This window comes from Aythya marila (assembly GCF_965140915.1).
Source record: "Aythya marila genome assembly, chromosome: 8".
NCBI lineage: Eukaryota > Metazoa > Chordata > Aves > Anseriformes > Anatidae > Aythya > Aythya marila.
Genome location: NC_139049.1, coordinates 30,785,936 through 30,808,515, shown reverse-complemented (window position 1 = coordinate 30,808,515; position 22,580 = coordinate 30,785,936). Strand labels below are relative to the sequence as shown.

At 46.5% G+C, this 22,580-nt stretch overlaps 1 protein-coding gene across 4 annotated transcripts in view; it reads left to right on the top strand.

Annotated features, from left to right (window-relative positions):
- The window catches only part of JAK1 (Janus kinase 1), a 55,080-nt gene that overhangs the window by 9,371 nt on the left and 23,129 nt on the right, over positions 1-22,580 (top strand). For 2 of the 4 annotated variants that reach the window (XM_082766152.1, XM_082766155.1), the window contains exons 2-4: positions 15,721-15,800; positions 16,821-17,019; positions 19,312-19,435. In XM_082766152.1, the coding sequence (XP_082622278.1) occupies positions 15,795-15,800; positions 16,821-17,019; positions 19,312-19,435 (329 nt within the window). In that variant the 5' untranslated portion in view covers positions 15,721-15,794. Of the gene's footprint in view, positions 1-9,224; positions 9,349-15,720; positions 15,801-16,820; positions 17,020-19,311; positions 19,436-22,580 lie in introns of those variants that run through there. The other 2 variants (XM_082766154.1, XM_082766153.1) reach the window with 2 other exon arrangements.

Here is a 22,580-nt window from a genome sequence, read left to right as displayed (position 1 = left end):
TTAAAGCAGTTGATGAGGTTACAAATCAATAGGCGCCCTGCCCTGCTTGGCTGCATCCTAAGAAAATCCTACAATTAGCCGCGCGTGGTGCTTCTCTGCGTGTCTGTGGGTTGGTTTGCAGGGGCCAGCAGCCCTCCGGCAGTGATTTAGGGCAGGGGTTTGGCGTGAAGCTTCCCATCTGCCTAAAATTCCCCAGGACTTCTGTAAATGATGAAGAATTCCTCACTTACGTGGCGTGGCAGGTCTTTGTAGGGTCTGGACAGTTTGAGGCCGTATCCCGTATATATGGCAGGCAGGTAAATATGGGGATAGGCGTATGACAGGAGAACAGAACGTGGCAGGAGCTTTGCTGGTAAAATTCCTGCGTGCTCACTTAGGATTGAGGTTGTGAGTTACTTCTAAGGACAGAAGAAGGAAGTACTTTTATGGTGAGAAGCTCGGAGCCGAGGCTTGGGGAGCCATCTTAGCGTGCTCAGGCTGTGCTGGGGGGGGCACACGCGCCCCGTGCGCCTCCCGGCTCCTTTCCTCGTTAGCCTCCACACAACTGCACGCACTTTAATGGGCAGATTTGCTCCCCGCAGCTTTTCTCTAGGTGTTATTTTGCAGGAGGTTCCTCTCGCTATGGGTAAATGCTTTCCCCCACTCGGCGGCACCGTGGTGGTTGCAAGCTGTCCGCCGGCGGAGCCGGAGCGGAGCAGGGAATGCCCGGCTGGTTTTTAGCAGTTCCTTTTCTTACTGGCCCTCAGTTTTGAAATTCAGGCTCTGTAATTGTAAGACGTACGGCTGTACCACGGCGTATCAAACCAGGGGAGCGGCGTTTTCAATTTCCTCAAACTTTCTCTGCTCCTCTTTCCCCCACCCTGCCTTCCCTAACTTACTGCTGGGGGTGGTCACGGGGAGACCTATCTGGTTCCCCGTCCCCCTGAGCTGCCTTCACCCTTGTTTTGTCATTCAAACAACTACAAAAAGCAGTAAACATAGCATGGAGCTGTGCTCTGTCTATTTTTAAAATTATTCCCGTGTCTTTACAGCAGAGAATTGATTTTAGGCTCGCTCCCTCCACCCTAAATTCAGAAGCCGTCGCGTCTCATGGTCTCCATGCAAAGCGTGTTGTCAGTTCTGTTATCAAGTCGAAAAGGGGAAACACGAAACCCCAGTCCTAGAGCACAGTTCCTGTTTTTCTGACTTGACTGTTTGAGCTCAGACTTTATCGCTGCTCGTTTTTTGGTAGGTTTGGAAGCAAACAAACACTGTCTGGTGGTGAACAACTGGGTCAGTCTGGGCCTAACCTTTATCCACCTTCACTTTCTTCCCAGTGGTGCTGAGGCACCCCTAAATTTGGGGGGGGTGTTAGGTCACGTTAGGCTTGTCCTGGCAGGGAAGAACAGAAAGTGATAACTTTTTAAGATTGACGCAATATAACGTAGTAGAAAAGTTACTACAGATGATTCACAACTATGCAGCCAACACAGCTGTGCAAATCCAGCACCCCCCAGCCTGGAACTGCAAGGAAACAACGAGTATTTGCTCCAGGTAGTGGTTTTCCAGGTGCATTTTCTTTTCCCTTGATGATGTTGCCCCCCAAATTGCTCAACCTCAACAGAAACTCACAGTTTTTTCAGTGAAGGTGGAATAAAAGCCTGCCATGCCTTGGGAGGCTGTGTTCTCATCAGCCAACCGTGTCTTGCTCTGCTGCCAGCGACCTCTCAGGCTCCTTCCCTTGCTCATTTGCTTTATGATCTCTTTTAAGGCATGAATATAAAAATTTAGTTCTTTGCATCGGCAGATGTTACAGCAAGGCTGGCAAAGGCTTTGATTAAAAATCATACACACCACGTAAACCACTCTGGAGGAGTACCTATGTGTATAAGGTGTCCAGATCACACGTTGCCACCTGTAGTGTCTGTGTAGTATTAAGCAGATTGTAATTAGTGCGAATAGCTTGATTAACCTTGATTAAATCACACAGCTGCTATGAAGGCTCTGGGATGGCTGCCCCGTTCTCTGCTGCTGTTTTGATCGTAAATGTGCAGCTGAAGCATCGAAGTTACGAACTTAGCAATATGGAAATTCCCTGTATGTGACTGCTGGTTCCTGTAAACTACAGTAAATAAGACTAAGGCTTGCTTTAGGAGGGTTTTTTTTTCTGTTTTTTTTTTTTTTTTTTTTTTTTTTTTTTCTGTTTGGTGTGGTTTGAACAAAGGCTGGCAGGCTGCGCTCACGACCTACCGACTCCTAGCCCCAGGGTCTGCCCCTTCTGAAGGGAAGGGGCTCAGAAGAGGCTTTGTAAAGCGAGGTAATCGGAGCAGAATTTTTCAGGAGTGATCTAATCACGCAAACTTCACAACTTCGGGTCCTTCTTCACCTTGGCTTTTGGTCTATTGTAGTGCAATCCCGTGAGTCATTTACTCAGAAGCGATCATTGAAGGCTGGAGGAATATTTACAAAATTCTGATGAAACGCTGACGACGGGGGTTGCTCGTGGGGCCACGCGTGGCCCGGCCATGTCAGAGGTCCCAAGGTCGGCGGTGACCCTGGCCGGGGGATAAAATAAGAAAAGTTTCAGGCAGCCCTGGGAAAGGAGGGACGGCAGGAGCTGCTGGGGGTGAGTCAGCCCCGGCTGAGTCAGTGCTACAAGTGATTGAACGAGACAGTCCCTGCCTGGCTATTTTTAATATTTGCTTACTCACATTTACTGTACGGAGCTCTTTACAGGAAAGGTAGGTAGAAGCTGCTAGGTCTTCACGCTGCTTTTTATGGCGGGGACTTCATTTCATTGATTTGGAGCGATGTCTTCAGTGTTGCCTCTCTGTTTCATAAGGGATGTGATCTAATATATTTAAGAAGTATTTTGGTGTTTTATCCACAATGAATATTCAGTTCATGGTTTTTTTTTTCTGTTGTACAACCCTGCTTGCAATTTCCATAATGCTCAGTGCTGCCTTTCTCGGGACAGCAGCGTCCTCGGCTCTGCAGTTCTGGTGACCAGTAAGGTGAGCAGTAAGGTGCCCGCTCCTTGGCAGACACAGGTATTCTCTCTACAGGTGTTGACAGCTCTGTTTGCAGGAGGAAGAAGTAGAGGAGCTCGCACGGGGTTGCGTGCGTGTGTCGTGGAGTTCAGCAGTGGCTTCCTGTTTACTGCTGCTGAGCGAGGATTTGGGCTCGGGCCAAAGAAGGTGCAAGAGTGTGGCTTTGTGGATTTGCTGTTACGCCGGCCCGCAGCCGCCTCTCCCCGGCCATCCCCACCTCCTGGCAAGGTGCTGCAGGAGGGACCGCGGCCGTGGGGCGCACGCAGGGCCTGGCACTCACTTCTCGTGCTGTGCAAACGAGCCTCCGGTGCGCAGCCGGGTTCCTCGAGCTCCGTGTTGGTGCTGAAGCTGCTCGGGGTCACGATTCTGCAGACCAGAGGCTCTGTGGTTGAGTTGGGATAAACTGGGAGTGCTTCGGCTGCTACAGGTGAGATAACTCGTGCTCATCAGCCCCTTGGAAAGAAAGGCCGACCTGTTGGGTGTGCAGCTCCTATCGTGGGACTCACCAGCACCAGGAGGCAAAGGAAGAGCCGATGGTTTCTTGGTGCAGAGTCATGGCAGCAGGGAAATGGTCCTGAGCCTGGAGCTGTTGGGAGAGAGGCCTTGGAAATGAGGGCAGGAGGGCTGCAGCCAAGCAACGTCTGCTCCAGTGTGCTGCTGAAGAGCTGCCATAAAACTGTACCCAGACAGGGAAGTGCACGGTGAGGATTGGCCATAAACTTTTATTAAATTGCTCTTAGCCAAAACTGGGAATGGAGAAACAGCGAGCTCCTGTAAACCTGGATAACATCACGGCACTCCTGGGAGGGCCAGCAGACTCCTGAAGATGTAACAGTTATATTAACCGCCGAGTAACTTTTTTTTTATTTATTTTTACTTTGGACAGACTTCTTTATAATAGGCTTCAAAGAGTTTTCCTCGAGGTTCTGAAATACAGAGTATGTACGGCTGGGACTTCTCCCACCATTTCCATACATCGTGCGACGCGCAGAGGAGGATGATTTCCTTGTTAAAGGGAAGACCACCAAGTTACCGTGCTGTAGCTGTGTGAACGGGGCAAGGAAATGCTTTCTAAAAAGAGAAATCAACGAGCTGTAAACAAACGCGAGATGATTCAGCCCCAGCAGAATTTTGGAGAAAAGTTCAGTCGGACGGCTGAGCCGGAAGAGGTACAGGGCTTTCTAGGCAGAAAAGCGTTCAGACTGTCAGACTGAAATTGTTGTGTGTGGTGAGGTCCCATCCATCTCCCCAGCTCTCTGTCAAGGGCTAGAGGCTGCCAGGGTACAGATGAACATAAAGGCAAGCTTCAGTCATTCTGTGACCAACCCATCAGCGAGAGGACGCTTCTGAAAGCTGCAGCGTAAGCTCCACGACCTGTAACGCAAACAGGGCTCGTGGAGGGAAGAAAAACAAAGTTCTGCTGCTCAGCGATGTACGCGGGAGCCACTGCTGCCTTACCACCTTTGAACCGCTGTTGACACAACTCTGAGGTCAATACGTAAAACTTACTCCGTTTATCTGGTTAGTTAAAAATAGCCCGGGGATTTGTCCAAGAGATTGAATGAATTGAATGCAAATATTTGGATTGTTTGATAGGGCGATGCTGGGATATAAGTCAGCGCTGACAGAACACTTGCAGCAGCAGTTCTCTTGCTTGGGACAAGCACACCACGCCAGGCCGTAGCATTCACAGTCAGCCTGGGCAGTGGCTGTTCAGTAGAAAGCAGAGAGCTCGATGAAATGAGATAAAATTTTGGTTGAAAAAATCCACCACAAGTGGGCACGGGGTTTTTGAGACCCTGTCCTGCTTTACTCAGCTGATCCAGGTGTGTGCAGGCGGCTGGATGCTGGTGTCTGTGCCACGCTGGGGTGGACCTGATTTTCAGGCTCCTTCTCAGCCCCTATTCCTGCCGAACAAGATGCTTGTGGCTAAGTCTGCGGCGCTCAAAGGCCGAATTGTCGGTTACCTTTGTTGTCTCAGGAGATCAAAACAATCCAAGATGAGCAGCAGCCCATGGCTCCGCTTCAGGCAGAAAAAAACAACTCTCAGATAAGACTCATTGCAGCAGTTGGCAGCTGGCATCACTGCTACTCCAATTTCTGAAGTCCTGTAGGGGAATCACTACAAAAATAAGAGAGGGCCTGGGCTCTCCTAGCGTCCAGAGGGCACTTGGGATGTGGCTGACACCGTTTGCACCCTGGAAGGAGCAGGTGATGCCTCTCCAGTTGTGTGTGCATAAAGCAGCAAGTGTTGGTTGCAGGGTTGGGCACAGAAGGCTAAAAGAGCTGAGAAGGAGCATCAAATCCTATTACTGGAGAGCCACAGTGGTTTGGGCTCTGCTTTTTGGTAATCTTGCTGCTTGGCAGAGCTCGGTTTGTCTATGCAAACCTCGTTTCTAAATAGCTTCACTGCTTGGTTTCCTTTATTTTAATTGGCTTCTGCTGATTTACTTGTATTTGACTTTGAGGAGGAAACAAGCCTGCAGCTGTGAAAAGGGATTTTTTTCCACATTCAGCTCTTTGTCATGGCTTGGATCAGAGAAAAATGACTTAGGGTGAGATTAGGTAAGAAGCATCTTGGGCTCAATCTCCCAGACTGGCACGAGGAGCACGTGGCACCCAGCTCGAAGGCAGACACCTGCATTGAGCTGCGTGCTTGGGAAAAGGACAATGTGCAAGTCTTGCCAGGCACCCTCTCAGCTCTAGCTGGGGAACGTGTGTTGAACACAGCACTTTTTTTCTTACCAAACGATTTACCTGAGACCGAAGCCAGCAAAGGTCAGTGCAGACTCATTTTTCAGCTATTACGTGTGCTGCTCATCGGTGGGAGAAGAGCTAGAGCAGTGCTCGGCTCTTTAAAGAGAAAAGAGGAGTTCCTGCCCCGGGCAGTCTGAAAATAAACCAGTTTCAAGATCTGTCACTGTTATTCTTTTTTTTTCTTTTCTAAAAGTCAGTTTATGCACCGTTTTCTGGCCTTTTCTGTTTTCTCACACGCTTGCAGCCACCCTGGCTGGCCTTTGGGATGCCTGAACCGCAGGAGGAGAGGCCCTTGGTGGGAAGGATGCAGCAGTCCTGGCGGGGATGAGCCGCTCCCCTGTCCTCCCCCAGCAGCTCCAGCCTTGGTGAAGTGGTGAGGAGAGCAGGAAACAAGCCGTGAATGGACTTGAAGAGGAACTCCAGTCTTGTCATCTCATACTTTGCGTCTGACAAGCCAATTAACTGCTTGGGGTTCCTTCTGACTAATGGGAACAAACATGTTTACAGCTGGCTGTTCTGCAGGTGTGCTCTGGTGAGCAGTCAGTCATAAAAAGTAATTGCTCTGCGTGGCTATCGCAACAGCTGGGCCATAAAGGCCTGCATTTCCCACTCATTAATGTCCCAGCAGCAGTCAGTGCTTCTCCTCCTCGGCCATATGCGTCTTTGGAGAAATATGCGTGGGCAACTTCATACAGAAAACCACCCGAACTGAGCCAAATCCACCTGGTTACTTCGTTTCAGCATGCACAAATCACAAAATGCAGGAAAATGCCACGAGGATGTGTTAGCTGCTCCTTTTCTGAAGCCTCTCTCGCCTGCCCACCCAGCTCTACATCCAACCTTCCCCCTTCAGCAGGCCCAGCATTTGAGCCCCGCTGTGCTCCTGTGGCTTGAGCAGATCCTCTGCCACCCTGCAGCTCCCTGTCCTCGGATGCCGGAGGCCTCGTCCACGGGCCGGCTGTGTTTTCATGTGAAGTGCTGAGCTAATCCGTCTCCAGCTTCTCTGAACTTGGAACAAATTTTCTATACGCAGTCCAAATAGTTTTGATCATTAAAATAGTTTGAATCAGCGTCGTCCAGTGGCTTTCCATGGGAACGTTTGGGGTTGGAAGCTCCTTGCTGTTTGCGTGCTTTTCAACACGCCTCTCGTGCGCGTACATGAATAAATAAGTTTTTTTTCCCTTACTGTGTATTACAGTGTTAATTAACCTGAATGCTTTTGGCTTTTAAATAATGGTTCCCCTTTGCAACATCTACTACCGTGAAAACATTTACCCTCAATTTTTTGAGTGCTTTAGTACTGGTGAGAGTGGTAATCTGCATTTTACTTCCAAAGGGTGCCAGGGGATCTGCGCGGTGTGTGGGGTGGGCAGGAGGGGCTCTGCTCACGGTCACGGAGAGAGCCACGCATGGGGCAAATCCGTTTTCGAACACAGGTGGTGCTTTGCATGGCGTAGGAGAAATTAAAAAGCAGTTTATATCGGGCAGGGGGAGAGGTAGTGCCACTTCTGGACCGGTGCCTCCAGCTTTCGAGATGCAGAAGCAGCTTTTTTCCTGATGGATGTAGGACTTCGTGCGTTGGAGAAAGACTGGCTGGTCCTTCCTGGTGAAGGGATGTGACGTTAGTGCCAGCAGGTAGTACTGCCGTGTTCCTACCTCACACACGTGCTGGGGGGAAAGGAGGGGGACAAGAAGAGTGATGCTCTTCTTGCAAAAAGACGCTCTGTTCCTTCGCGTGGCTGGGTTTTGCTGAGCCGGGTGGAGCTTTGCCAGGACACAGCTTCTGCCTGAAGGGCAGGGGGGCAGCACCTGAGCATCCTTTGTTGCTGCTAAGGTGTATTTCTCCTTCTTGGTTGCCTTGGTTCTCTTGATGGCAGCGCAGCCGTGCATCAGAGGTAATGGACAGGAGGGGGTGCGCCTGCTGGAGAAGCGTGGTGGTCGTTTGGTGGCTGCAGGCAGGGAACGTGCCTCAACTTTTTTTTTGCCAGGTTTTCTTAATTTGCAGCTCTGTTGGTAAGACCAGAGGCAGTCCGTGCTCAGATCTTGAATCCTAGTGATTTTTTTCTCATTCTTCCATCCCTGTTCTGCTTGACTGCGCGTGGAGAATCGCACAGATGTCTTCGCACCGCCACGTGCAGCTGCGCTTGGCACCCTGCTACCAGAGTACCTGCTGCTTCACGGAGATGTCTGGGCTTCAGCTCCCAGCTCCTTTCTGCGTCGTGGTGGAGCTCTTTATATGGCACCTGACGGGAAGGGCTTTGCTTGAGAGACCGTCTTTAACCCCGAAATTGTTCTGGTACCGTGGGGCTATGTGGGCCAGCCAGAACTGCACGCAGAGCCGTAGCGGTGGGGCTGCTGGTGTTAAAGGAAAAACAGAGGAGAAGAGAAAACAGAGAGGGGTAAGAGACTTGTGAGACCAAAATGCTCTTACTCTTGCTAGCAAATCCAAAGTGGGCTCTGAAATGGTATGGTTTTGTAGGTTTATTATAGAAAGCGTGTTTACTGGTTAGTAGCCGTCTTTGTTGGTGGTTTTGCTCTGCACAAGGAGGCAGAGATAACTGGCGAAGTTTTGTTTGCTTTTGTTTATGACTTGTTTTAAATGGTGAGCCCTGAAGAGTGAGCTTTAAAATTATCTTCTCACCACATTAAAAAAAAGCAAAAAAAGCAAACCATCAAAAAACACTTACCAAAGTGCAAAGCCACCACAGGAAGCCTGTGACTACCAGAAATCTTCGTGAATAAAGCAGCCGGGGGGGGGGTTCGAGCGTCTTGCCATCTGCACGGTAGATGTTGACCAAATAGCTGAAACTGGTCGAGCCTTTACAAGAGGTTTAAGCACGAGCTAGTGACACTTATTTGTGAGGTGGTGAAAGTGCAAAGAGGTGCTAGCATTTCGGCTCCCCCTCGCAGGGCTGCTGCCATCAGCCCCAGGTTGCTGGTCGCCTCGGGGGGTTCCTGCTGCTCAGGAGGTGCCGGGGGCCAGAAGTGTTTCTGGATGACGTTGGGTGAGTTCCTCCTCCGGGCTGAGGAACTTGGGCTTTGGGGACACCTCCTCCTTCACCCAGTCCTTCTCCGAGGCCTGGTGCCCCCGGTGTGAGGTACGGGGACGGGGCTTGGTGGTGCCCCCCAGGTTGCCACCACGTGCAGCCGGGGAGCAGGAAGCAGGGGGTGGGGAGAACTGGGACAAAAGTCTCCATTTTGTGATTTGAAAACGAGAAAGGTTAAGAACATCTGTAGTTGCTCTCAAGGAAGTGGCTACGGGGCTGAGCACGAGAGAAGTGACCGTGTGCGGTTACCGCGCCGGGAGCTTCGCGAGAGTGGTCTGCGAGCAGCCGGCGAGGGGTAGCTCTGCAGGAGCTCTGTGGTCACCGAGAAGTCCCGGCCCCTTGGTGTGTTTTGCATACGCTCCCAACTAGAAAGCTGTAGAGCGTGTGAAGTCTGCCTACTCGTCCCGTTGGTATTTGGGGGAACCACTGCTGCTTGTTCTGCCCCCGGTGCTCGAGGCCGCCGAGTGGGATGGGGGAGAGCCGGGCTGGTTAGCAGCGCCGGCGCTGATTTCCTGGTAAGTGGGCACGTCGCCGAACTCCTCCTCCTCTGTTCTCCTGCAGAAGAGGCGTGCTGGAAGTGTTCTTGTGCTGGTTAAGCAGTCTTGCCTCTGCTGGGCGTCAGCTGTTGGCTTGTTTGGGTTGGTTTCTTACGAAAGATCGGAGGCAGGCTTGGAAGTCCGAGTGCCATCGTGGTAAATCTGAGCTCTCCTGTTCTTTAGAAATAAATACAGCGTAGGATTCCCCCAATGGGGAGCACCAGCAGATCATGGAGGTGGCTGTTATATCTGAAGGGACATTTTGTTGCTGTATTATGCTAAAGGTGGTGGTGTTTTTTTATGCTAAAGGTGATGTGGTTTTGTGAAAGCGGGCTGCAGAGATGCCCCTGGGTACGTACTAAGCCTAAATAGATACCCAGGAGAAACGGGGCAGCTGTCACGGAGCTGGGGCTCAAATCCCCTGCACCTGCACCCTGCCGAGCAGCTGGGATTGCTGAGCAGGGCGGATCTGGATGGATGGTGGCACGTGGAGCTCCTGCAGAGAGCGTGCAGATGTACAGCAAGTCCCGAGCCGTCAGGGCTCTTCGCTGCACGTATCACCAGCATATGTTTTTTCTTCCACTCCTTCTGCGTGGCAATGTCTTGCACGGAGTTTTAGCTGTTGACAAGCACTGAAAACACGTGCGTGGTGTTGCCATGCCTGTTTCGATGACCTGCTGAGCATCACTTGCCAGCTGAGCCCTGAAGCAACGAGCTTCGCGTGCCCGTACCGCTGCCTCTTCCAAGGAACCGTGGATTTGTGCAGCTCTTCGTCACGCAGGCTGATTGTCCCGCAAGCTTTTCCCTGCGTCTGAAGTGACCTTGAGGAAAGCCCTGAAATCAGCGCCGTGCCACCAGGAAGAGGCCGAGTTTCCTGAAGACCTGCTTCCCTGCTGGGAAAATGAGGTGGCTCTCGGCCAGGGGTGAGCCGCCGCGTGCTGGCACAGCACAGGGGGCATAGGTGAGCGGTCTGGGGGGGGACTTGGAGGAAGGAAAGGGATCATTAGTGTCATGTCCCAGGCAGGAATAAAAACCTCTGATTGTCCATCCTCTTCAGGCCTGGAATCCCCCTGCAATCCCGTTAGCATCAGTTTGGTAATCAAGCTTTTTTTAGCTGGTCGGTTTATGGGAAAACAAAACAAAACAAAAACAACAAAAGAACTTTTATCTGGGTTGTGCGTGATCTGAGTTCGGGAGCATTGGCTACATGGTGATAACACAGAAATCGTGTCGTTGTGTGGTAGGTGCAGTAGGTTTCCAAAGTGGGTTGAAGCTTGATACGTAGATATATTTACCTCCAAGGTACTGCTTTAGCTGAAAGCTGCCTAATACTGACTGCTAAGGGATATAATAACAGGCTGTATCATTTGAAGGTGTTATTATACCAGAAACTGTGGATGAGAAAGGATTTGGTGCAAGTTTATAGTCTAGAAGCAAGCTCTAAGAATTGCTGTTCCTTCCACACCAGCCCAGCCAGGGGAAGCCCAGTTAGTGTCCAGAGGAGCATTGGGCTGGAAAGAGAGGAAAACGGGACTGTGTGCGTGCTCACACGTCTGCAGCTGCAGTGACAGACCAGACAAGAAGCGTGGTAAACTAACACGCAGCTTCTCGAGCGAGCTGAAAATGTTCTTCCCACATAGGTGACATGTCATGAAATTCGCAGAAGTTTTTGAAATCGAGTTGGAAAAGCACAGGAAATGAGCGCGCTGAGTTCTCATAGTGTGACAGCCAACTGAGTGGGTTCATAAAGCACTCGGTCTGGTCTGAAGTAGTCAGTACGTGAACGCTATAGGAGCCTGCATCCTCTGCTTTTCAGAGTTAGATTGCTAAAAATGGAAATCTGTCACATCTGTTAGTGTAAGCGTGCGTGCAGTGAAGGCTGGTGACCTACCCATCATGTGCACTCCGTTTTTCGCTTCTTAAGAACTTCACTAATCTTCAACATTAACTAATTTTTGCTGAAAATTTCCGTCCCGCGTTCTCAGCCCGATGTTTAAATCAAAGTTTTACAACACAGATCAGTCACATCGCGGAATGAATATTATCGAAAAACCCAAGGGGAATTAATAACGCTGCTTGTAGGGCAGAGGTAAACAGTGTGGGGCGGCATCGCTCGTGGGGGACAAAACCAACCCTTTGAGAACAAAGCCAACCCCGAACGGTGTGTTCAGCAAAAGGGTCCCGTGGGAAAAAAGGAGGCGGCGAGCGCATCCATCACGAGGGTGAAGTAATAGTGCGTATACACCGAAAGGACGCAGATACAGTGCAGAAGGCAACCTCATAGTAATAAACGGGGTTTGGATTTTCAAAAAGAACATCTTAGGGAAGCCTACATATTACTTTGTGAGCGTAAGCAATCGTAAACATCCCCTGGCTGCGTCCTTTTCGTGAAACAAGAAACAAAGCGGGCTGTGAGAGAAGAAAAAGAGGAAGAGCTTGAAAATAGTGCATAAAACCAAGTTCTGGTCTGGTCAGATATTATCCGGGATTTTCCTCTCCTTGTGTTTTAGGGACTTTTGTCCCCAAAGCAGGCCTTCCAGCATTGCGTTTTGCTTCCAGTTCTTTGGCTGTGGTGGTTCCAGTGCCTGGCAGCGATGGCTGGGGAGGTGTGGCGGGGCCGGTGCCTCCTTGCATCTGGGCGGCAGCACCGTCCATCTGTCCGTCCACGTCTCACTTTCGTGTCAGCTCCCCAAAACGTGCAGGAAGCAACACTTAATTTTCAGGTCCAAGCAAGTCTCAGCGCACAGGTTTGCCTCCGCTTGAGCGTGGACATGAGCTGTGTGGTTTCTTCTCAGAGCCTGTGGAGGTTTCATTTGTTGCCTTTGTCTGGGAAAATGTTTTATGTGTCCAACTCCATCGCTCAGGTAGGAAACCAGAGCTAGGGGACATCCAGAGCCTCGTGTGAGCTCACGTGAGATATTTACAAATGCCTGGTGGAGCTCGGAGCCAGTTTCTGTGGTGTCTGATACCTTGAAATATCCCCCAGCTGACGACTTAATCCTGTTTCCTTATTCTAGGGAAACGCTTCTTGCGTTTCTGTTTTTTTTTTGTAGAGCGTGGGCTCTCAGCAGAATGTGCCAGCTTGGCAGGAGGTGTCGCAGCCCCGTCGGCTTTTCCTGTTCCTCCATCCCCGCCGGCGTATTGACAGCTGCCTTCTGATCAGGGACAGATCGGCAAATAGATTTGAAGTATTTCGTTTATTCCCCTTCCTTCTCTTTCTTTGACTTTTGAGGCATACAGGGTTCGGGAGGGGTTATTCAACTGTGTTGTATATTTGTCTTTTTTTCCTAAGAAATGCTGGGAACATTGGGCTTGAACCGTTCTGCTTTTACTGATAAGATCTTGGCTGCGGCATCTTAGGCAGGAATTGGAGTTTTCACCAGATACTTTTCTTCCAAATTTTCATTAAGGCTTAATAGTTCAGTAGGCAGACCAGAAGCAAACTGATTTTGAGCAACCTGCCTTCTAGAATTCCCTCTACCAAATTTTATGGGGTCTTCATCTGTGTATGAGGACAGAAGGCTTTTTGCAGGTCTTGGGTCTGTTGGTTGACCTTGTCCAAAGAAATTAGATGTCACTTTTGGCACTTGTGACGCCATGGTATTGTTTACGTGCTCGTGCACCAAAAATCACGAATTTTGTGGTTGAAACCCTTTGTGAGAAGGATGAGTCATTGTCCCCCTCTGCTGGTGGGTGCCCCGGGCTGGGAATTGGCTCTCCCAGCCAGCCAGCTGAGCTACTCGGCGGCTCCAATACGGCCTTCCAAGGAGGTGGCAAGTATCTGTGTGTAGGTAGGGCAGGATTGAAGTGATGAAAGAAACCTTTTGCTCAGGGGAGAGCTCAAAAGACTCTAACACATCAGCTTTCAAGGTGTGGTGTTAGCAGAGGGTGTCTGGGATGAGCCTTCCTATCTTGCCCTAAGGATCTTCTCAACGCGCGTCGCAGAAGACCGTTGTCACGTTAGGAGCAGAGAGCGGCAAAGAGAAACATGCTCTGGGAAGAGCAAAGGCTGTGCAGTCACACAGCTTCCAGCAGAGTCAGGCACATCTGTCATCGTGTCCCCGCCACCCCGGGTGATGCCTGTGGAGGGTGGTGTGGGCGCCGGGCAGGATGAGGCCTGCCGAGCGCGGCGCGAGCCAAGCCGAATGAACTCGAGGAGGGAGGGCTGCAGGGGTGCCCATGGGCTCGTCAGCGAAACGCTCAGGATAGAGGGAGATAATCCGCAGAAGATAAACCAAAATCAGTGCTCCACCGAGGCTCTGAAACTGTCAAGTGGCAGGGGATTAAAATTCCCCTCAGGGTCCTTCTGCCATGAAGCTGTGACAGGGCTGCGTGAGGCGGGCTTTGGGCTGGAGGCGCTGAGGAGAATGTGGTGGCCTCAGGCAGGCCAGGGCCAGGAGCCCGGCCATTTTGTGAGGGAGAGGTGGGGCAGGGAGGGAACCGGCCTCAGTGGGGCTCTCAGGCCATCACCATGCCCTTCTGACAGGGTGCTTTCCTCATGAAGGCTCAGTAGTGAGCAGCAAGGTGGGAGCTGGACGCTGGGCTCTCCTCTCGTCCCCAGAAACGTGCTGCAGAAGAAACAGCGGTGTGGTTCGTCTCTGTTCTGGGAATTGCTGCCCCGATTAGCAACAAGCAGCAGCTATTAAGCAAAACCAAGGAACGCTACGTTGAGAAAAACCAGTTTTGATTTATGAATCTGCAAGGGCAATGGTTTTACATTTCCCTTCACATTTTAAAACCTCTAGACAATCTTTTTAATGTTGTGCCCACGCAGACATTAAAATATATTGAGTTTCAGTTGCAAGATACGTCGTTGAAAAGGGAGTGTTTTCAGTTAGATTACAGCTCCGTCCCTAACCTTTTGCATTTACATTTTCTGGTGCTATGCAGACATAATTACTGGCTTGTCTGCCTGTTCCAGTAATTGCGCTCTCAATTACTTCTTCCCCATATTATTGCTGAGGGAATGTGTCTAGAAACTCAAATTTAACATTAATGTGACACGGATGAAAGGAACATGCAATTTAATTGTAAACATGTGCTGTGCTGTTAAATATTATTTTTGTTGTGATGGTGTGATGCTTGCTGGGCACTTTCCAAGCACAAGGGAGGCGTGTGGTTCCGTGCCAGGCTTTCCCCAAACTAAGCCTAAGGCTTATCAAGCGATATCTTTAAAGTCTGCTATGTGGGATTAAGGCCCGATGCTGTTGCAGCAAAACCAATATGCGTTTAGTTCAAGTACGTGTTGGCAGAGAGAGGGGAGAAGAGATAAAGGAGGGATGGAGGGTACAGATGGAGGAGTCCTTCAGCGTTGGATGGGTGATGGGCAACATTTACCACACCAGCACGTTGAAGAGGAACATCCGCATGTGCCAGCTCCTTTGCCGATGCCCCACGCTCTGTCATTAGGACTGGGACTAGGGAGACTCCTTACTGATGCCCACTCTTTTCCCTGTGCTTCTTAAGCATCCCTCTAGCACCTCTTTGGTTTTACAGCCCCGGCATCAGACACTACATTAAATAGAGGCAGCGTCACACCTACCATTAAAAAAAAAAAAAAAGTATTGATGTTTTCCCAGTTTGCTTCAGGTGATACAGATAAGCTGTACCTTTGGGTGGGGGTAGTTTTGCAAAGCAGCCCCAGAATACTGAGGTTATTTGTGGTCATGGGAAAGGCTTAAAAAAACATAGGCTCTTGGAAGGTGTCCCTGCTGCCTGAAGGCATGGAAGTTACTGCTATGTTCCTTGTGAACAAGGCTCCTCCAAGAGAAATGGGAGCCTGGCAGTGATGCTCACTCCTGTGGGCAGTCCCCATATCCTCTGCCACCCAGCCAAGGCTCTGCATCTCCAGCAGAGCAAAGGAGAGTAAAAGGGCAAAGAACAGAACCTGATAATCTGGAAGGGAGGTCTAGCGAATAATTACGATTGCTAATATTCAGTTAAAAGTTACAAAGAATGCAGTGACTTCAAAAGCCACTATGGAGGTGAAGCAAAGGGAAAAATACTCCTTTGGTGTTGCAGCTGAGGGTTGCTTTGGGCATGACTAGACAGATTGGTGATGCTCTGAAAATAAGAAAAAATAATAAAACAATCACGGCTTTCCACCCGCTTTTTATTTGCCTCTCAACCAGTGCACCCAAAGAGGCAAAAAGAATTAGTAGATTTATGAAGAGTGTGTGGACTGCACTCCTGGGCGCTTGCTCTGACTGTATTTGGTTGACTAGATCTGGATCTGTGATACATTACTGGAAAGATTCTGTCTGATCACATGTGGCTTTTTATCAGCCTGACTATGTATTTGGTGCCTCTGATACTGTACAAAGGAATTCCTGACTTCTTCTTCTTTTCCAGCCAGGTACAAGTTGCTCTTGGAGAGCGTGAAGATAATCTATTTCAGTCGCGTAGAGGATCAGACAGTCACATAAATGCAGGTGTGTTGGGTTCTGAGGTTTGGTTTTGTTTGTTTTTCGGTGGGAGGATTATGTTTGTAAACTACAGAATTGGTGGTTTGGGCTTTTGTTATTAACTGAACTGAAGTTTAGTAAAATGTGGAACACAGACCCCAGAGTAAATGAAGTCTGTGGTCACTTAACTCCTTTCTGCCCTTTCTGTTTAAGTATCAAGTATAAAATGCTGTGCGCCTTTCCTTTCGAGTCAGAGCTCCCTTGTATGCCTTCTTGGCAGTCCGAAAGATCTTTCATTAAGCCACATTTTCACCCTGACACACAAAGTGTAAGGAGTTCAAAAAAACAAAGGGTAGGATGGGAGAAAGTTATCTGAAGTATTTAGCTGTTAAGATAGATTGTAAAAATAGAAGATGACTTTTTTTTTTTTTTTAAGGAAACGTAAATTGTACTGTTTATGTTAGCCAGCCTCAAGTATTGTTTTTCAATCAGTTAGATACTTAAGGATGTGAAAGTTATTCCTGCTTTACAGTAAGAGAAACCTTTCAGAATAGTTGTGGAACGACCAGAACTTCAGCTGAGGGGAATTATTTGAAGCAGTTACCAGAAACAGAATAACCATTGACATTTATTTTTTCACTTTTCCCCTCATTTATGAAAAAAGTTGGCTTTGAATAATCAGGTTACCAATATGAAAAGATTGAGAAATGCTGTGCCTAGCTCATCACAGTATTCAGTAACCTTCCTAAGCAACACATTTGTGTACTGACAAATATTTTCACAAGAAATAAGGATGAGCCAAACTGAGCCTTCAATTTTGTACCTTCAAGCAATCTCTAATTTTATCTATGAATTGCATTTTATTTATTCTATGACCTAAATAGTCTACTTCCAGTCAAATTTTTATTTTTGTCTTTTTTTTTTTTTTTTAATATGGAAATTTGTGTTTTGGAATGTTTGCTACTGAACTGGCAATTAAAAATATGGAACTAAATCAATCAAACTCTCCTTCGTCATGTTTTCTTTAAATGTTTCTTCCACTTTCAGTATCTAAATGTAAAAGAAGATTGCAAAGCCATGGCTTTCTGTGCAAAAATGAGGAGCACAAAGAAGAGTGAAGTAAACCTGGAAGCTCAGCATCAGGGTTTAGAAATACTCTTCTACCTGCAAGATGAAGATCCCATTCGGTATACCAGTGGCGAGTTTACCTCGGAAGAGTTGTGCATTGAAGCCGCCCGGAAGTGTTGTGAGTATATGGATTTTGTAGGAGTTTTCAGTGACAAGGCGTGACAGCATTAAAAGTGATCATTCCTTCTCTGCACATCGGTCAGTAAGTGTAGAAAAAGTAAGCATGATATAAAGTCTAGGGTGGAAACCTTTTCCAAGGGTCTGCTCGGGCAGTTCTCAAACTGTTTAGAGTAAAAGAAATGGAAGGGACTTTCTTGAGATTCATGTAAAATGGTGATCTCTCACCCTGGTTTCTGGCAGATACGAGTACTGATTTCTTTTAGTGGGATTGATTAGGCTTCTTATAGGAGAAGAGGAGACACAGTGTGCAAATATGTTACACAAAGCTGTTTTTACCTTATACTAGATGGTAAGCCCGTCAAGATCTGTTCCATGTTATTTTGGAGAGGGCCAATTGGAGAAAATTTATCCATTTGCTGCTTTCCCAGTTTTAATTTTCTCTTTTGTTGCCTGACACTTCTTTGCAGAATTACAACGTCTGTAGTATTAATAATTCACCAGTTAAGATTAGTGTGTGTCTAGTTAAGATTACCATAACTGTGCACAATCCTGGTAATACAGAAATGTATAATGAAAACTTCTTGCTTTGCCGTTGTGTTCCTTGACTCAGCAAAATGCTTGAATATCTGTATAATTCTGCTGGGATCAGTCTATTTAATCCATGGTTAAGCCTCATGAATCCTAGGTGTAGTGTACTTCTGCATTTACACTTCTGAACTTCTGAGGTTCTTTTATCCCCCTGAATTTTCTGTGTCCCAAGGTTCCTGGAATACTAAACACTGCTCAGCTGATACGGGAGTAGTAAATCCAGCTGTATAAACACCTAACTGCCTGTTTGGGCATAAGCTTTCTGTAGTTTTGCAATATTTTCTTTTCCCACGCCATCTTGGTTCTTGTGAGATTGAGCACCCTCCAGTTCATTTACCTACTTACGTCTCTTTCATTCTAAAGACAGGAATGATAGGAATCTGAAGGACAGATCTCATCAAATAAGTACTCATACTGTTTTTGAGTACTTTTAATGAGAATGAGGAGTACTTAAAACCTGTTTGTGTCAGCATGTAAGCTGTGAGCTGCTGCTCTTTGTAGAGGTGCAAGCCTGTATACTGTGCAACTGCAGCCAGTAATTTCTGTTAGAAAGTTAAAAACTTTTAAAGAAATGACTTTAGGTGAAGTTTTCCTTAAGGGAACTTCTTTCTGCCTTCTCTTGGTCTTTGCTAAGTCTACAACAAGTGCGTGTGAAGGACAAAAGCCTTACCCATTTCAGCAAGCCTGTGATGCTGATCTCTGCTGTAAATCACTGCTTGCGTAGTAGTTAAACCACCGACGGCATCTACGTGCTGCTGGTTGGCCGTCTGGAAGTAGTGGGTGTCCAGCCCCATCTTCTGTGAACTTTGCAGTTCGGTTGTTCAGGTTTTATTTCCTTGGTTTCTCTTCTTTTTTCGCACTCTCACGCAAATTTGAAGCAGAATTGGTTTCACTGAGTTCTGTAGGACCTGAACGATGTGCTCGGCAGTTGACCCTGATTCAGAACAGCACTTAAGCACATGTTCTAGTGCTCTCTGGGACAGAGCTGCTTGCCTGGACCGGGCTTTTGCAAAAAGGCACTGCCTCCTATTGAACAGGAAGCTGAAGCAAGGAATTCAAACAAAGGCAGTCCTGTAAACATACCACTTGTTTTTCTCTGGGATGGTGTAAAGGCAAAGGTTAAAGCAGGTCAGCCTAGACCTACAAGTTAAAGTCTGTTCGTTGTTGGAAAACCCTCTGTTGAATTAGCAAAGAATGGAAAAATGATACATTATGCTTTCTGCCTGTCTGCTAACGAGAAGGGGATTTTGATCATTTTCCTAAAACCTTCTCCTTCAGCTATGGGAGCAAAATTTATTAATCAAGTAAAACTGAGAACAAAGTTGTGGTATTGCTATTGGTTCTGTTAAAACACCCATTTCTGTGATTTGGAAAAGGTGAATTTTTTAAAGGCTTTTCCTCTTACGTTCAGACCTTTGGCAAAATTAACTTCCAAAATAAATTCCATGGTAGAAATAGCTAATAGAAGTGTCAGGCTGTTTAATACATAATGCAGTAAGTGGAGTCAACCAGTACACAGTTTGCAGTTCCCCTTTGGTCTTATCTTTCTAATAATTGCTTTAAACTAATCCTTGTGTCAGTTTTTTTTTTTTTATGGTATATTTTGCAAGATCAGATAATTAATTGATGTATTTATATTTTAAGTTGTGCATATGTCTTGTGGCCTTGTGAATTCACGTGCTTGCTTTCTTTCCTCTGACAGCTATATCTCCTCTGTGCCATAATCTCTTTGCACTGTTTGATGAGAACAAAAAGCTCTGGTATGCACCAAACCAGGTCTTTAAGATAGATGAAAAAACTTCTCACCGGCTGCATTATCGGATGAGGTAAGTGTAAAACATCTGAAAAACGATTATTTGGGGACTGGAGCATTTGTCTTAACAATAGATAGACCCTCTAATTCATACTACTGAACTCACTAAAGAAACTAAAAAGTAAAACCAAAAGCAGCAGCTTGCTCTTCACACCATAGATAAGAGATTAACAGGAAAAGCTTTAAACGTCTCCTGATTTTTTTTCATCTTTGCTATATAACCCTGAAAAACACCCCAGAAGCTGAAAACCACAAGAACCCATATCCACGAAACAGTAGGTGACTGAACTGTATAACAGCTAAATTGAAAAAAATGGCTCAGAAATGTTTTATCATATCAGTAGTTTGCATGTTTCAATTTCCATTTGAAGTGTTCGCAGTGAACTGTACTCCTGCTGAAGTCAATGGGAATTTTGCTTTTAGCTTGAAAGGAGAAAGCCACACGCTGTTGCTTTTTGAAATTCTCCTCTAGGACTGCAGGGGAATCCATGTGGCCTGACTGCGGGTGGCAGTTACTAGACGGGAGAAAGCATCAGAAAATCAAAGCCGGTGTTGGCAGGATCTTTATCCTCCACGCATACCAAGGGGCTGAACTTCAGGGGGTGATGTAAGAATAGAGCACGTTCCCTGTTGAGATACATGGGGCAGAATGGGTGTACTGGCTCTCATCCACTGCGAAGTGAAAGCAGCAGAATTGACAGCTCTTGAGCACTGCCACATTCAGTAGCTAAAGGAAAGATGTCCCTCCTTTTTGATACATTTTTCGTTATTCTATTTTGATACAAATCCAGTTCTGCACGTTAAGCTGCTTTTTTTCCCCCCCTTTTTTTTTTTTATTTTGACTATTCTTGTTGCATCAGTATGAGCTTTAAGTTTGCAGCGTAGGAGAGAAATCTATAGAAAAAGCTTTGCTTTTAGGAATAATTAGTCTAGAAACTTTCTGAAGTTTCTGAACTTTCTGAAACTTTGCCCATCTTCCTGAAGCAAGCGCACTAATCATCACGTTTTTGTTGATTCTTCACGGAACAACTATAAGAAAATAAGCTTCTGTGTAACACCCCTCCTTGGCATAAAATGTAATACTCACATATATGGTCAGTTTAGGCTACAGAGAAAAACATTTCTAAAATTGGGTGCTCATATAGCTGTATGCGTTGTGATATCTTTTTTTCCTGATAATCACTATCACTTGCACATGAGGGAACTGGCACATGTAAGCCTCAGGCTGTGCATCCCAACTGTTTTCTAAGCTTGTGGGAGAAGAGCAGCCACTTTGCTTATGCAGATATGAAAAGAAAACTTTGTAAATGGGATCTTTGAACGGTAAAATATTCCAATTCTGGTTACAACTTGTGCTATACTGGAATTGTTACTATTATTGGATGAATTGTTATGAGAAAAAAAGTACTGCCAGTTTACAAAAAGATCTTTGCTTTTCGAAGAATCGTGGTATTGATACCTGTATTTAAAAGAGGAAGAGGGTACTATAGTATTTTCTTTTTTCTGCAACACTGCATAAATGCTGTTATTAGCAGCATTAATGACTTAACCTCAGCTAATCTTGGATTTAAGCAGCTGTGATTAAGTTTGGCAGATAAACACCCTACAAGAGTGGAATTGAGTGACTCTTTAAAGAAAGCTTTGAGGACTCTAAAAGCTTGTTACAGGGCATTAAGTGCCTTTTCTTGCTTTAAGAGATGAGTCAGATTAACAGTATACTGATAATAAAAAATAATAAATTATTCGTATAATCTGAATCTGGGACGTTTTCCCCTGATACTGGAATTCTTTGATGAGGTCTGCTCTTCTCTGCAGAAAAAAAGAGGGTATTTTAAACATACAATTGTGGGAATTTAATAATTTGATTAGAAGTTTGATGCTTTGTTGTTAATTTAATTTTAATTTAATTCTTAAAAAATATTTTCCACTGTGTTTGGAGTCTGTATGTTTCTGCTTTGGACGGGTGATGAGGACTCACTACAGGAACTTCCATAAATTTAGGTGCTAAAATCTAGAGATTTGTGTCTCCCCAGGAATACTGCAGTGCCTTGGTGAAGTGGGGTTTTCCTTTCTTTCATTTACTGTCTATTTGGTGTCTTGGCTTGGAAACCTGAACTGAGAGAGGGCTGAGCACTGAGGAATTATGAACAGCACAGGATTGTGAAACTCTTCTCTAAATAAATGTTTGTTCAGAGCTCTGCAAGAGGCATAATTCCTTTTGAAAAAGGAAAGCGGGCTGGGCTTTTTCAACAGTGCACTGTATTAGATTGTACATAATCATTCCGAGACTAAATCAGTTGTATGTTGACGTTACTTCTGAAATTTCAGTGAATTGATAGGTTTGATTTTTCCTATTGAAATTATATTTATAGAAAAGGAAGGTATGTGACTTAGTAGTCTGAGATGCTTTTAGATGTTAGATTTTTCTTCCACTGCTGAAAGCTTTGTGTTGCATTTCTGATAGCATGGACTTCCCATCTTCCTCTTCTCCCTGGAAAATCCATGCTACTTAGTATACTCTTGGTGCTATTTTGAAAGGACTTGCTTTTTACTAGAAACTTTGTAACAGGACCCATATTTGCATCAAGTGAAAAAGGAGCCTACAGCGTAAGAAACCACAGTATTTTGTAATATCCTGACTAATTAGCTCACAAGCTTAACTATTTCATAGCTGGATGGTGTTTAAGCCAGAGGTAGCAGTGTTTGCTGGCATGGCAAAGGGACCCAAGGCATGGGTTTTGGAAATCTGGGAAAGAAGGGTTGTCAGAGTCACCCACAGGTGAAAGAAAAGAAAGATCAGGTGCCCCTCCAGCATTTCACCACTCCTTGGCCAGACTGAATGGATTTCCTTTCCAGGTCTTCTGCAGGACTTCTGAATCCAAAAGCTTGTGCTCCCATTTCTGCCTTTGAAAGTGGAATAATAATCATCTTTCTCTCCTTGCCACAAATCAATCAGTCCCTTCAAGGCAGAGGCTCTCCTGCTTTGTTTATATGGCTCCACAAACAATGGGGCTTTAATTTTTATTGTAATTTATAAGTCTTGTTTTAATCATGGCAGTCTAATAGGTAAAGGAACAAATTCTTCACTCAGTTACAAACAATACACGATACCTTGCCCATAATTGTTTTCAGGAAATAACAAAACAATTGGTGTTATT